This window comes from Oncorhynchus masou, chromosome 8 (assembly GCF_036934945.1).
Source record: "Oncorhynchus masou masou isolate Uvic2021 chromosome 8, UVic_Omas_1.1, whole genome shotgun sequence".
Taxonomy (NCBI): Eukaryota; Metazoa; Chordata; class Actinopteri; order Salmoniformes; family Salmonidae; genus Oncorhynchus; species Oncorhynchus masou.
Window position 1 is genome coordinate 41,506,377 of NC_088219.1, and position 14,957 is coordinate 41,521,333.

The 14,957-nt window shown below is 46.0% G+C and overlaps 1 protein-coding gene across 1 annotated transcript in view; it reads left to right on the top strand.

Annotated features, from left to right (window-relative positions):
• akna (AT-hook transcription factor) overlaps positions 1-14,957 on the top strand; it is a 40,073-nt gene that overhangs the window by 6,893 nt on the left and 18,223 nt on the right. Inside the window, exons 5-14 of the mRNA XM_064972463.1 lie at positions 4,824-4,898; positions 8,593-8,749; positions 9,123-9,295; positions 9,413-9,531; positions 9,621-9,792; positions 10,561-10,724; positions 11,007-11,177; positions 11,372-11,621; positions 11,744-11,841; positions 12,130-12,404. Coding sequence (XP_064828535.1) covers positions 4,824-4,898; positions 8,593-8,749; positions 9,123-9,295; positions 9,413-9,531; positions 9,621-9,792; positions 10,561-10,724; positions 11,007-11,177; positions 11,372-11,621; positions 11,744-11,841; positions 12,130-12,404 — 1,654 coding nt within the window. The remainder of the gene's footprint in view (positions 1-4,823; positions 4,899-8,592; positions 8,750-9,122; positions 9,296-9,412; positions 9,532-9,620; positions 9,793-10,560; positions 10,725-11,006; positions 11,178-11,371; positions 11,622-11,743; positions 11,842-12,129; positions 12,405-14,957) is intronic.

Here is a 14,957-nt window from a genome sequence, read left to right on the forward strand (position 1 = left end):
CTGACTCCTTAGCGTTCTGGCATGCTCAGACTAACTCTGACTCCTTAGCGTTCTGGCATGCTCAGACTAACTCTGACTCCTTAGCGTTCTGGCATGCTCAGACTAACTCTGACTCCTTAGCGTTCTGGCATGCTCAGACTAACTCTGACTCCTTAGCGTTCTGGCATGCTCAGACTAACTCTGACTCCTTAGCGTTCTGGCATGCTCAGACTAACTCTGACTCCTTAGCGTTCTGGCATGCTCAGACTAACTCTGACTCCTTAGCGTTCTGGCATGCTCAGACTAACTCTGACTCCTTAGCGTTCTGGCATGCTCAGACTAACTCTGACTCCTTAGCGTTCTGGCATGCTCAGACTAACTCTGACTCCTTAGCGTTCTGGCATGCTCAGACTAACTCTGATTCCTTAGCGTTCTGGCATGCTCAGACTAACTCTGACTCCTTAGTGTTCTGGCATGCTCAGACTAACTCTGACTCCTTAGCGTTCTGGCATGCTCAGACTAACTCTGACTCCTTAGCGTTCTGGCATGCTCAGACTAACTCTGACTCCTTAGCGTTCTGGCATGCTCAGACTAACTCTGACTCCTTAGCGTTCTGGCATGCTCAGACTAACTCTGACTCCTTATGTTCTGGCATGCTCAGACTAACTGATTCCTTAGCGTTCTGGCATGCTCAGACTAACTCTGATTCCTTAGCGTTCTGGCATGCTCAGACTAACTCTGACTCCTTATGTTCTGGCATGCTCAGACTAACTGACTCCTTAGATTTCTGGCATGCTCAGACTAACTGATTCCTTAGCGTTCTGGCATGCTCAGACTAACTCTGACTCCTTATGTTCTGGCATGCTCAGACTAACTCTGACTCCTTATGTTCTGGCATGCTCAGACTAACTGATTCCTTAGCGTTCTGGCATGCTCAGACTAACTCTGATTCCTTAGCGTTCTGGCATGCTCAGACTAACTCTGACTCCTTATGTTCTGGCATGCTCAGACTAACTCTGACTCCTTATGTTCTGGCATGCTCAGACTAACTCTGACTCCTTAGCGTTCTGGCATGCTCAGACTAACTGATTCTTTAGCGTTCTGGCATGCTCAGACTAACTCTGACTCCTTAGTGTTCTGGCATGCTCAGACTAACTCTGACTCCTTATGTTCTGGCATGCTCAGACTAACTCTGATTCCTTAGCGTTCTGGCATGCTCAGACTAACTCTGACTCCTTAGTGTTCTGGCATGCTCAGACTAACTCTGATTCCTTAGCGTTCTGGCATGCTCAGACTAACTCTGACTCCTTAGTGTTCTGGCATGCTCAGACTAACTCTGACTCCTTAGCGTTCTGGCATGCTCAGACTAACTCTGACTCCTTAGCGTTCTGGCATGCTCAGACTAACTCTGACTCCTTAGCGTTCTGGCATGCTCAGACTAACTCTGACTCCTTAGCGTTCTGGCATGCTCAGACTAACTCTGACTCCTTAGCGTTCTGGCATGCTCAGACTAACTCTGACTCCTTAGCGTTCTGGCATGCTCAGACTAACTCTGACTCCTTAGCGTTCTGGCATGCTCAGACTAACTCTGACTCCTTAGCGTTCTGGCATGCTCAGACTAACTCTGACTCCTTAGCGTTCTGGCATGCTCAGACTAACTCTGACTCCTTAGCGTTCTGGCATGCTCAGACTAACTCTGATTCCTTAGCGTTCTGGCATGCTCAGACTAACTCTGACTCCTTAGTGTTCTGGCATGCTCAGACTAACTCTGACTCCTTAGCGTTCTGGCATGCTCAGACTAACTCTGACTCCTTAGCGTTCTGGCATGCTCAGACTAACTCTGACTCCTTAGTGTTCTGGCATGCTCAGACTAACTCTGACTCCTTAGCGTTCTGGCATGCTCAGACTAACTCTGACTCCTTAGCGTTCTGGCATGCTCAGACTAACTCTGACTCCTTAGCGTTCTGGCATGCTCAGACTAACTCTGACTCCTTAGCGTTCTGGCATGCTCAGACTAACTCTGACTCCTTAGCGTTCTGACATGCTCAGACTAACTCTGACTCCTTAGTGTTCTGGCATGCTCAGACTAACTCTGACTCCTTAGCGTTCTGGCATGCTCAGACTAACTCTGACTCCTTAGCGTTCTGGCATGCTCAGACTAACTCTGACTCCTTAGCGTTCTGGCATGCTCAGACTAACTCTGACTCCTTAGCGTTCTGGTATGCTCAGACTAACTCTGACTCCTTAGCGTTCTGGTATGCTCAGACTAACTCTGACTCCTTAGCGTTCTGGCATGCTCAGACTAACTCTGACTCCTTAGCGTTCTGGCATGCTCAGACTAACTCTGACTCCTTAGCGTTCTGGCATGCTCAGACTAACTCTGATTCCTTAGCGTTCTGGCATGCTCAGACTAACTCTGACTCCTTAGTGTTCTGGCATGCTCAGACTAACTCTGACTCCTTAGCGTTCTGGCATGCTCAGACTAACTCTGACTCCTTAGCGTTCTGGCATGCTCAGACTAACTCTGACTCCTTAGCGTTCTGGCATGCTCAGACTAACTCTGACTCCTTAGTGTTCTGGCATGCTCAGACTAACTCTGACTCCTTAGCGTTCTGGCATGCTCAGACTAACTCTGACTCCTTAGCGTTCTGGCATGCTCAGACTAACTCTGACTCCTTAGCGTTCTGGCATGCTCAGACTAACTCTGACTCCTTAGCGTTCTGGCATGCTCAGACTAACTCTGACTCCTTATGTTCTGGCATGCTCAGACTAACTGATTCCTTAGCGTTCTGGCATGCTCAGACTAACTCTGATTCCTTAGCGTTCTGGCATGCTCAGACTAACTCTGACTCCTTATGTTCTGGCATGCTCAGACTAACTGACTCCTTAGATTTCTGGCATGCTCAGACTAACTGATTCCTTAGCGTTCTGGCATGCTCAGACTAACTCTGACTCCTTATGTTCTGGCATGCTCAGACTAACTCTGACTCCTTATGTTCTGGCATGCTCAGACTAACTGATTCCTTAGCGTTCTGGCATGCTCAGACTAACTCTGATTCCTTAGCGTTCTGGCATGCTCAGACTAACTCTGACTCCTTATGTTCTGGCATGCTCAGACTAACTCTGACTCCTTATGTTCTGGCATGCTCAGACTAACTCTGACTCCTTAGCGTTCTGGCATGCTCAGACTAACTGATTCTTTAGCGTTCTGGCATGCTCAGACTAACTCTGACTCCTTAGTGTTCTGGCATGCTCAGACTAACTCTGACTCCTTATGTTCTGGCATGCTCAGACTAACTCTGATTCCTTAGCGTTCTGGCATGCTCAGACTAACTCTGACTCCTTAGTGTTCTGGCATGCTCAGACTAACTCTGATTCCTTAGCGTTCTGGCATGCTCAGACTAACTCTGACTCCTTAGTGTTCTGGCATGCTCAGACTAACTCTGACTCCTTAGCGTTCTGGCATGCTCAGACTAACTCTGACTCCTTAGCGTTCTGGCATGCTCAGACTAACTCTGACTCCTTAGCGTTCTGGCATGCTCAGACTAACTCTGACTCCTTAGCGTTCTGGCATGCTCAGACTAACTCTGACTCCTTAGCGTTCTGGCATGCTCAGACTAACTCTGACTCCTTAGCGTTCTGGCATGCTCAGACTAACTCTGACTCCTTAGCGTTCTGGCATGCTCAGACTAACTCTGACTCCTTAGCGTTCTGGCATGCTCAGACTAACTCTGACTCCTTAGCGTTCTGGCATGCTCAGACTAACTCTGACTCCTTAGCGTTCTGGCATGCTCAGACTAACTCTGATTCCTTAGCGTTCTGGCATGCTCAGACTAACTCTGACTCCTTAGTGTTCTGGCATGCTCAGACTAACTCTGACTCCTTAGCGTTCTGGCATGCTCAGACTAACTCTGACTCCTTAGCGTTCTGGCATGCTCAGACTAACTCTGACTCCTTAGTGTTCTGGCATGCTCAGACTAACTCTGACTCCTTAGCGTTCTGGCATGCTCAGACTAACTCTGACTCCTTAGCGTTCTGGCATGCTCAGACTAACTCTGACTCCTTAGCGTTCTGGCATGCTCAGACTAACTCTGACTCCTTAGCGTTCTGGCATGCTCAGACTAACTCTGACTCCTTAGCGTTCTGACATGCTCAGACTAACTCTGACTCCTTAGTGTTCTGGCATGCTCAGACTAACTCTGACTCCTTAGCGTTCTGGCATGCTCAGACTAACTCTGACTCCTTAGCGTTCTGGCATGCTCAGACTAACTCTGACTCCTTAGCGTTCTGGCATGCTCAGACTAACTCTGACTCCTTAGCGTTCTGGTATGCTCAGACTAACTCTGACTCCTTAGCGTTCTGGTATGCTCAGACTAACTCTGACTCCTTAGCGTTCTGGCATGCTCAGACTAACTCTGACTCCTTAGCGTTCTGACATGCTCAGACTAACTCTGACTCCTTAGCGTTCTGACATGCTCAGACTAACTCTGACTCCTTAGTGTTCTGGCATGCTCAGACTAACTCTGACTCCTTAGTGTTCTGGCATGCTCAGACTAACTCTGACTCCTTAGTGTTCTGGCATGCTCAGACTAACTCTGACTCCTTAGTGTTCTGACATGCTCAGACTAACTCTGACTCCTTAAGTGTTCTGGCATGCTCAGACTAACTGATTCCTAAGTGTTCTGGCATGCTCAGACTTTTCAAATGTTTGACTCACTGACACCAATTCACTTCACAAATTCACTGATTGATTCTCTAATTGACTATCTCTGGGTAGTGCTTCTCCACTTCCTGTCCAGCTCACAGTGTTCACTCTTCTTCCCCCTCCCCCCTCTTTTCTCTAGGAGGACTACAACAGGCTGCTGACCAAGTATGCTGAGGCAGAGAACACTATTGACCGGATGCGTCTGCAAGCCAAGGTAGTCTATATGGTCTGTCCACTGAGTTTGCAAAAACATTAGGAACACCTGCTCTTTTCAATGGCAGACTGACCAGGCGGATCCAGGTTCGAAAGCTATGATCCCTTGTTGACCTCCCCTGTTAAAGCGGCAATATGTCACTTTTCAGGCGACCTGACCAAATGCACATAGAAATGTGACTTATAGAACTGTCATTGTCATTGAAAGTAAGTCTAAGAAGTGGTAGATCCGTTCTATGGGGACTTACTTTCAGTTTTGAACACCAGCTTCAAACAGCTGAAAATGCAATATTTTTGGTCATAGAAAATGTATTTCACAGCAGTTGTAGATGGTACAATGATTCTCTATGATTCTCTGCTTGTTTTGTCACAAAAGTTAAATCAGTGGAGATGAAGGGGAGGCGAGAGGTTAAATAAGGACATTTAAGCCTCGAGACAACTGAGACATGGAGTGTGTGTATGTGTGCCCTTCAGAGGGTGAATGGGCGAGACAAAAAATGTAAGTGCCTTTGAACGGGAGGGGGTATGGTAGTAGGTGCCAGGCGCACCGGTTTGTGTCAAGAACTGCAACGCTGCAGGGTTTTTCACTCTCAACAGTTTCCCGTCTGTATCAAGGATGTTCCACCACCCAAATGACATCCAGCCAACTTGACACAACTGTGGGAAGCATTGGAATCAATATGGGCCAGCATCCCTGTGGAACGCTTTCAACACCTTGCAGAGTCAACATGGGTCAGCATCCCTGTGGAATGCTTCAAGCACCTTGTAGAGTCAACATGGGCCAGCATCCCTGTGGAACGCTTTCAACACCTTGTAGAGTCAACATGGGTCAGCATCCCTGTGGAACGCTTTCAACACCTTGTAGAGTCAACATGGGCCAGCATCCCTGTGGAACGCTTTCAACACCTTGTAAAGTCCATCCCTGATGAATTGATTCTGTTCTGAGGGCCAAAGGGGTGCAAATGAATATTAGGAAGGTGTTCCTAATGTTTTGTGTGTGTGTGTGTGTGTGTGTCTAACATTGTGTCAGCACACAAGTGTGTCATCTCGATAGCTGTATGTGCTACAAAACTTCTATTAAGAAATTGGCTATAGACCGAGGCTTCTCCTCAAGGGCCAGGGGCTGTATTTATCAAGCGTCTAAGAGTGTAAGCTCTGATTTGGGATCAGTTCTGGCTTTGAGATCACAATATATCAAGTGTATTTGTTGTCTCTGGCAGATGGAGTGGTTCTATTTAGTCTGCTCTGCATCTGAATACATGCAGGCCACATGAAAGACAACACAAAGCAGATGCTGGAGAGGGCCCCTCAGGTGACCTGTATGATCATAGCCTGTGTTTACCTCCCTAATCGCACTCTATTCCCTAGGTAGTGAGAGCCCTACTTTTGTCCGGGGCCCATTGGCTTCTGGTCAAAAGTAGTGCACTATAGAGGGTGCAATCCGGGACACTACTGGTTTCAGAGGGCGCCCCCGCATGTATAATACGCTACCTACTGAGGAAGAACACCAGCCTCTGTGGCTGTCGGACTTTACTCGTCAACTCCCAAGAGCTTCAGCGAGATTGTGATTCAAATTAAGGAATTAGACTCTCAAAGTGTGTTATGGAAAGGGAGTTGTAGAGAGACGAGTAAACAGCTAGAGAATAAGATGCAACACACACTAAGTAGACCCATCCTGTCATTTGGGGTACAGTCCTATGACCCTGCGGTTCACATTAGGACAATCGCGTGCATTGTTTTTTGACCCTCGTGATGGAGGCAGTGGAGGAAAACAGGAAGTGACATCATTGATGTCCGAGCCCTGTAGGGGTGTCCGCTCCAGATGGACAGGGTAGTGACAGTTTGTTGTCGTAGTCTTGGCCGCTCACGGGACCTTGTCTCGTAGCTGTTGGTTACCGCCTCGTCGTTGATTTTAAAAGGCCATGTACAGAGAGGTCGGTCGTCTTCTATTCCATCTGCACAACAGTCTCCTCTTAATACTAATTAAAATCTAGCTTACCCCCTCCTCCACCTCTCCTTACACACACTACCATCTGTCTCTCTCCTCCTCCCTCCGGAGACACAACAGTGTCGACGTGCTGGGAGGGCCAATTCATTCCTTTGTCAAGCACAGTCCCAATACCTGCTTCTAAGTTTGCCTGTACAATTAAAGCTGCGACATGCCCAGATACATGTGTGTCATAGATCTGTCACGGTCATTGAAGGCAAGTCTAAGAAGGGGTAGATCAGTTCTATGTGCTCTATTTCTATGCTTTCCCGATGTCAGTTCTATCGCCCTGAGACCGAGGTAGAGCCGAGGGGGGGTTGAAATAGGAGCCTCTCCACAAAATGGAGGATGTGATGCATACATTAAACACACATAGACAGTAGAGCCTTATAACCTCTGACTGTCCTGCCTTGCGAAGCGTCTCTCCTCCGAGACAGAACAGCTGTAAAGGTCCCGAGACCACAACACCACTGGTGTTTAGATCCTTGCCTGCAGCTTTATGAAGACGTGGACTGTTCTCTCTGCTAGCGCACGGCAAGCGGTACCGATGCACCAAGTCTGGAACCAACAGGACCCTGAACAGCTTCTACCCCCCCAAGCCAACATTCTTTGGTGCGCTGATCTGCCGAGCGCAAACTTGAACGTTGTGAAAATTCTGTGCAACTTCCAGTGTGCATTTACTGTGAACACTGAGGCTGTACCTACTTTAAGTTACAGTTTTGACAGTAGCCATGTAGACTGCTGTGGCTATTTGATCAGAGTGGCCTACCATCAAAAACAATGGAGAAAATGCATTCAATAACAATTTAACATGGAAATAGCTGTTCTGTCATTCAGCCTACAGTAGCAGCCAATGTGTGGTGTTCAATGTAGTTCTACATTCCATGAGACTTTTGGAAAACAACGTGCAGGGCTGGATTTCAACTTGTTTTAACCTGTACTGCACGCCCGCAAACGTGCGCAGCTTGGAGGGAATATTGCTCATCACATATGCTGCTGTTACTGTTTATTATCTATCCTGTTGTCTCGGTCGCTTTATCCCTACCTATGTGTACACTACTGTTCAAACGTTTGGGGTAACTTAGAAATGCCCTCGTTATTGAAAGAAAAACACATTTTTTTGACCATTTGAAATGATGTCAAATTGATCCGAAATACAGTGTAGACATTGTTAATGTGGTAAATGACTATTGTAGTTGGAAGCGGCTGCTATATCTATATAGGCGTACAGAGGCCCATTATCATTAACTACCACTCCTGTGTTCCAATGGCACATTGTGTTAGCTAATCCAAGTTTATCATTTTAAAAGGCTAATTGATCATCAGAAAACCCATTTGCAATTATGTTAGCACAGCTGAAAACTGTTGTCCTGATTAAAGAAGCAATAAAACTGGCCTTCTTTAGACTAGTTGAGTATCTGGAGCATCAGCATTTGTGGGTTCGATTACAGGCTCAAAATGGCCAGAAACAAAGGACTTTCTTCTGAAACCCATCAGTCTATTATTGTTCTGACAAATGAAGGCTGTTCCATGTGAGAAATTCGCAAGAAATAAGCATTTCACTGTTAGTCTACACCTGTTGTTTTCACAGCATGTAACAACAACAAAAATGATTTGAAACTCTTATCATTTATCAAATTTGTAATAATTTTGCTCATACAATTTATTACTTTTGACGCCTGTTTTTCCCTGTTGTCTCTATCGCCAGGTGAGCCTCTACTCCGACCCTCCCAAGCCCAGTCACGCTGTCCAATCAGGTGTACTCCATGAAGGGTCAAAGGTCATGACCCTAACTTTTCCCCACGCTCAGAGGGCGGAGCTCAGCTCAGGCTCTGTTTACCTAAATGGACAGGCTGCCCAACAAGGTACGAACAGCCATCTTATATATGCTTCCCAAATGACACCCCAATCCCTTTGTTGTGCATTACTTTTGACCAGAGCCTTATGGGAATTAGGGTGACATTTGGGACACACCCATTGCTTTGTTTCAATACATTCCTTTTGACCAGAGCCTTATGGGAATTAGGGTGACATTTGGGACACACACATTGCTTTGTTTCAATACATTCCTTTTGACCAGAGCCTTATGGGAATTAGGGTGACATTTGGGACACACCCACTGCTTTGTTTCAATACGTTCTTACACTCCATTGACAGTTGATTCTGCCTCTCATTCAACATTTCTTTACACATTTCTATTGTCCTTTACTAAAAACCTATTTTCTCTCCGCACTACAGGACATAGTGGAGTCTCCTCTGCGGCCTCCTCATCCCCCAGAAGCCTGGGCCCTGGAGTTGGAGAGCAGCTGACCAGGGCTCTCTCAAAGCAGGCTGAGAGGTTTCTCCAGCAGGTGCAGACATTTGAAGAGCTCCTGAGGAGAGGGAAACTTAAACCGTTTGAGCAGATGAAGGTATTGTTCAGATATTTATCTAATTTGAGTCTTGCAAATATTGTATAGAGGAGTGTCTCTCAGTGCTCACTGGCCACCAGGTTGTTTGAGTAATGATGTGATGTTGTGTCCCTGCAGGGTTTGTCCCAGCTGCTGCAGGGGCAGGATTCTCTGGAAAGAGGTTATCTAGCAGCACGAGACGAACACAGACTTCTACTGCAGAGAGGGGCCGAGCTGGGCCCCTTTGATCCCGGCAGGTGAGACCACACTGCAGGATTATCTACAATACTGTGTTTAAACTGATAGATTAAGTGGTGGACATCAAGTGTGTGTGTTTTTGTGACAGGGAGTTGGAGGGCCGTATATTCCAGTGTGGGATGCGTGTGGAGGAGCTCAAGGAACAGGTAGAGCAGACTGAACAGGACCGGCCCACCTCAGAAGCCCCTCCCACTCCACCTCCTCACCCCACCCCCTACTCCATGCCTGCAGGGGGCAGCGAGCCCATGCCACTCCCTGAGGTACCGTGACAACACAGCTACTGAAGATAAAGGCCTGCATTTCCAAGATTGTTAACATCTCTCGCTCTCTCTTTAACTCTCTCTCTCTCTCTCTCTCTACCTCTCCTCTCTCTACCCCTCTCTCTACCTCTCTCTCTACCCCTCTCTCTACCTCTCTCTCTACCCCTCTCTCTTCCTCTCTCTACCTCTTCCTCTCTCTACCCCTCTCTCTCTCTCTCCTCTCTCTCGCTACCTCTCTCTCTCGCTACCTCTCTTTCTCTCTCTCTCGCTACCTCTCTTTCTCTCTCTCACGCTACCTCTCTTTCTCTCTCTCTCTTTCTCTCTCTCTACCTCTCTCTCTCTATATACCCCTCTCTCTCTACCTCTCTCTCTCTATATACCCCTCTCTCTCTCTACCCCTCTCTCTCTCTCTCTCTCTCTACCCCTCCCCTCTCTCTCTCTCTCTCTCTCTCTCTACCCCTCTCTACCTCTCTCTCTCTCTACCCCTCTCTCTCTCTCTCTCTACCCCTCTCTACCTCTCTCTCTCTCTACCCCTCTCTACCTCTCTCTCTCTCTACCCCTCTCTCTCTACCTCTCTCTCTCTCTCCTCTCTCTCTCTCTACCCCTCTCTCTCTCTCTACCTCTCTCTCTACCTCTCTCTCTCTCTCTCTCTCTACCCCTCTCTCTCTCTACCCCTCTCTCTCTCTCTCTCTCTATATACCCCTCTCTCTCTCTACCCCTCTCTCTCTCTCTCTCTCTACCCCTCTCTCTCTCTACCTCTCTCTCTAGAGCCCAGTGTTACCTCTGCCAGGGGAGTCTGGGGTGGGGGTGGAGGTTAGCTCGGCCAGCGGAGAGAGCGAGGGAGAAGAGGGAGGGATGCCATCCCTGCTCCTCCATCCCTTACGTCACGAACACAAACGCGTAGAGAGAGACTTCAGCATGCTGATGGACCAGTAAGTCTCAATCGATTTGAAACACTTTGGAATGATTTGGACATGAAATACAAAACATTCTAATATCAGGGATCATTTTTAGACTGGAAATATGTAATTTATGTAATTTGGATGAACTATCCTTTTAAAGAAGGTCTAGTCTGTATTACATGACGTTGCAGGACAGAAGTATTCAAAATAAGCCAATGATTGGCAGGCTGTTCTTTTGTTCTAAACATAATCATGGTATTGGTCAATTTAACAGTGGTGTAAATATCAGTTTGCTTCCAAATGCCCCTCCAGCTACCAGAGTTTGAGGGAGCTGCCCAGACTGCTAGACCTGGATCTGACAGAGGGAGACCATGACTCTCCTGACGCAGGAGAGGAAGCCACACATTCAGGTGGTGAGGGGACAAGAGAGGGACCACACCCAAGGACAGGGAGGGAGAAGGGCCACACAAGTCTCGCTCAGAGGTGAGCCTGAACTCTGCACCAGGCTTGTATTCACCAGGAAGCAAAACAGAACTAGGGAATGTCTGCCTGAACCTATCCAATAAGAAGCCCTTGTTTTTGTTGCAGAAGGTTTTGCTACAGTGTGCACTGTGTACTAATGAATACGACCACTGGATAACATTTATATTGCTCTAAATTATATTATGTGTTTTCAGACGGCCAATGCAGGGTCAGCAGGACACTCCATTCATTCCAACGGCGAGACCAAGGACCAGCAAATCACTTCCTCCTTCCCCAAAGGACCTCAGCCAATCCGCTGCATTTCCTGATCTGCTGGCCAATGACAGCAAGAGGTCCGAGGTCAGGAAGTCTCATGGCAGCAGTCTGACCAGTTTGGGGGAGAGTGCTGCCTCAGAGAGGCGAGGCTCCAAACGGCAGCCTGGGACCAGGAGAGGGCCGTCCCAGGTCAGTTCAATCTTTTTTTTAAATTTGTTATAATGAATGAATGATAAATAAGTTACACATTTATCTCCACAATTCAGCAATTTCTACTGAGCCTGAAAGAGTAATTTGTCTGTGTTGACCAGGATGGGATCATGTCACCAGAGACTGACAGTGGTTTTGTTGGCTCTGAAAGCAGTCGTCTGACTCCTGCAGCACCTCGTGCTCTCCACCAGGGGGCGAGGTGAGCTACTGGTGCCCCTCCTTCCCTCTTCCTCTACCCTCAGTGACTCGGCTGTCAGTCTTGCAGAACATGACGACACATTCCCCAGTGTCTCACACGAACACTCACTCACACACACACACACACACTACTGACATACTGACACACCTTCACACAGCTCCGCACTGTGCCCTCACAATGTCCCTGGCTCGTTGCCTACAGATCTTAACCTTCCCCTGTTTTGTTCCTAGTGCTGTTTGCCCAAGACTGACAGCTCATGGGTCTTTGTGTTACTTTCCTCTTCCCTAGCCTGTCAGTCCCTGAGGAGCAGAGCCCAGGGAAGCCCCACCACACATCCCCCGTGCCAAGGCAGCCTCTCCCCTCTTCCTGCACCCCCTCACACAGACCAACCTTGCTGGAGCACTGTGGAGGCTCTCGTCTGAGCACCCCAAGGCAGGTACGGGGGTCTTCGGGGAGAACCAGAGGGGAGGAAAGGAGGGGCATCGCAGGCTCCAGGGCCAGCAGGACCCCCCAGCCCTGGGCTGGCAGTGGGACCAGTGAGTTTGGACCAGACAGTGACCACAGTGAGTCCATGCTGTTCTGTCTATAACCGTCTTATTTAGGTTACGTTGCAAATTGTGTTCTTACAAGTGACTAAGAACAAATTAATCGATATAGTTTTTATATACATAAAAAAATATAAATTGAAAGCCAATAAATGAAATTGGCCAATTTTCTGGGAGAAGAAGAAAATAGTGAAATAATGCTTTTTAGTCTATTCATGGATGGAAATACATTTGACCAGTTATGCTTATTGGTCTATGGGTTAATTTGCATAATTTAGTGTAATTAAATTGGCCCGTGTGTATATTCGTTATGTGTGTTATTTAGATACAGAGCCTTTGAGCTGAATGTCTGTCACTGGGCTTTTATAAGCCCAATCATTGCACAACAATTCTAAATGCAATCGTGTGTTAAAAATAGTTGTTTTTTTGGCCATGATTAAAAATAGCTAATGTTTTTTTTTCTTCTCAACTGCTAATTGAAGCGCGCTTCCCATTCACCAATTTAAATGCATGGGCAACGGAAGGTAGGCTTCACTACATATAATGAGGAATGTTTTACACTCAAAGCTGCCTAGGCAAAGGCTACAACCATATCCGCGGAGGCAGTTGTTTTATAAAGACTTCCATATGCCGTTGAAACCAGTAGTCAGTTGTTTTATAAAGACTTCCATATGCCGTTGAAACCAGTAGTCAGTTGTTTTATAAAGACTTCCATATGCCGTTGAAACCAGTAGTCAGTTGTTTTATGAAGACTTCCATATGCCGTTGAAACCAGTAGTCATATGCCATTGAAACCAGTAGTCAGTAGTCATATGCCATTGACACCAGTAGTCATATGCCATTGAAACCAGTAGTCATATGCCATTGAAACCAGTAGTCAGTTGTTTTATAAAGACTTCCATATGCCGTTGAAACCAGTAGTCAGTTGTTTTATAAAGACTTCCATATGCCGTTGAAACCAGTAGTCAGTTGTTTTATAAAGACTTCCATATGCCGTTGAAACCAGTAGTCAGTTGTTTTATAAAGACTTCCATATACCGTTTAAACCAGTAGTCAGTAGTTTTATAAAGACTTCCATATGCCGTTGAAACCAGTAGTCAGTTGTTTTATAAAGACTTCCATATGCCATTGAAACCAGTAGTCAGTAGTCATATGCCATTGACACCAGTAGTCATATGCCATTGAAACCAGTAGTCATATGCCATTGAAACCAGTAGTCAGTAGTTTTATAAAGACTTCCATATGCCGTTGAAACCAGTAGCCTGTTGTTTTATAAAGACTTCCATATGCCGTTGAAACCAGTAGTCAGTTGTTTTATAAAGACTTCCATATGCCGTTGAAACCAGTAGTCATATGCCGTTGAAACCAGTAGTCAGTTGTTTTATAAAGACTTCCATATGCCGTTGAAACCAGTAGTCAGTTGTTTTATAAAGACTTCCATATGCCGTTTAAACCAGTAGCCTGTTGTTTTATAAAGACTTCCATATGCCGTTGAAACCAGTAGTCATATGCCATTGAAACCAGTAGTCAGTAGTCATATGCCATTGACACCAGTAGTCATATGCCATTGAAACCAGTAGTCATATGCCATTGAAACCAGTAGTCAGTTGTTTTATAAAGACTTCCATATGCCGTTGAAACCAGTAGTCAGTTGTTTTATAAAGACTTCCATATGCCGTTGAAACCAGTAGTCAGTTGTTTTATAAAGACTTCCATATGCCGTTGAAACCAGTAGTCAGTTGTTTTATAAAGACTTCCATATACCGTTTAAACCAGTAGTCAGTAGTTTTATAAAGACTTCCATATGCCGTTGAAACCAGTAGTCAGTTGTTTTATAAAGACTTCCATATGCCATTGAAACCAGTAGTCAGTAGTCATATGCCATTGACACCAGTAGTCATATGCCATTGAAACCAGTAGTCATATGCCATTGAAACCAGTAGTCAGTTGTTTTATAAAGACTTCCATATGCCGTTGAAACCAGTAGTCAGTTGTTTTATAAAGACTTCCATATGCCGTTGAAACCAGTAGTCAGTTGTTTTATAAAGACTTCCATATGCCGTTGAAACCAGTAGTCAGTTGGTTTATAAAGACTTCCATATGCCGTTGAAACCAGTAGTCAGTTGTTTTATAAAGACTTCCATATACCGTTTAAACCAGTAGTCAGTTGTTTTATAAAGACTTCCATATGCCGTTGAAACCAGTAGTCAGTTGTTTTATAAAGACTTCCATATGCCGTTGAAACCAGTAGTCAGTTGTTTTATAAAGACTTCCATATGCCGTTGAAACCAGTAGTCAGTTGTTTTATAAAGACTTCCATATGCCGTTGAAACCAGTAGCCTATTGTTTTATAAAGACTTCCATATGCCGTTGAAACCAGTAGTCAGTTGTTTTATAAAGACTTCCATATACCGTTGAAACCAGTAGTCAGTTGTTTTATAAAGACTTCCATATGCCGTTGAAACCAGTAGCCTATTGTTTTATAAAGACTTCCATATGCCGTTTAAACCAGTAGTCAGTTGTTTTATAAAGACTTCCATATGCCGTTGAAACCAGTAGTCAGTTGTTTTA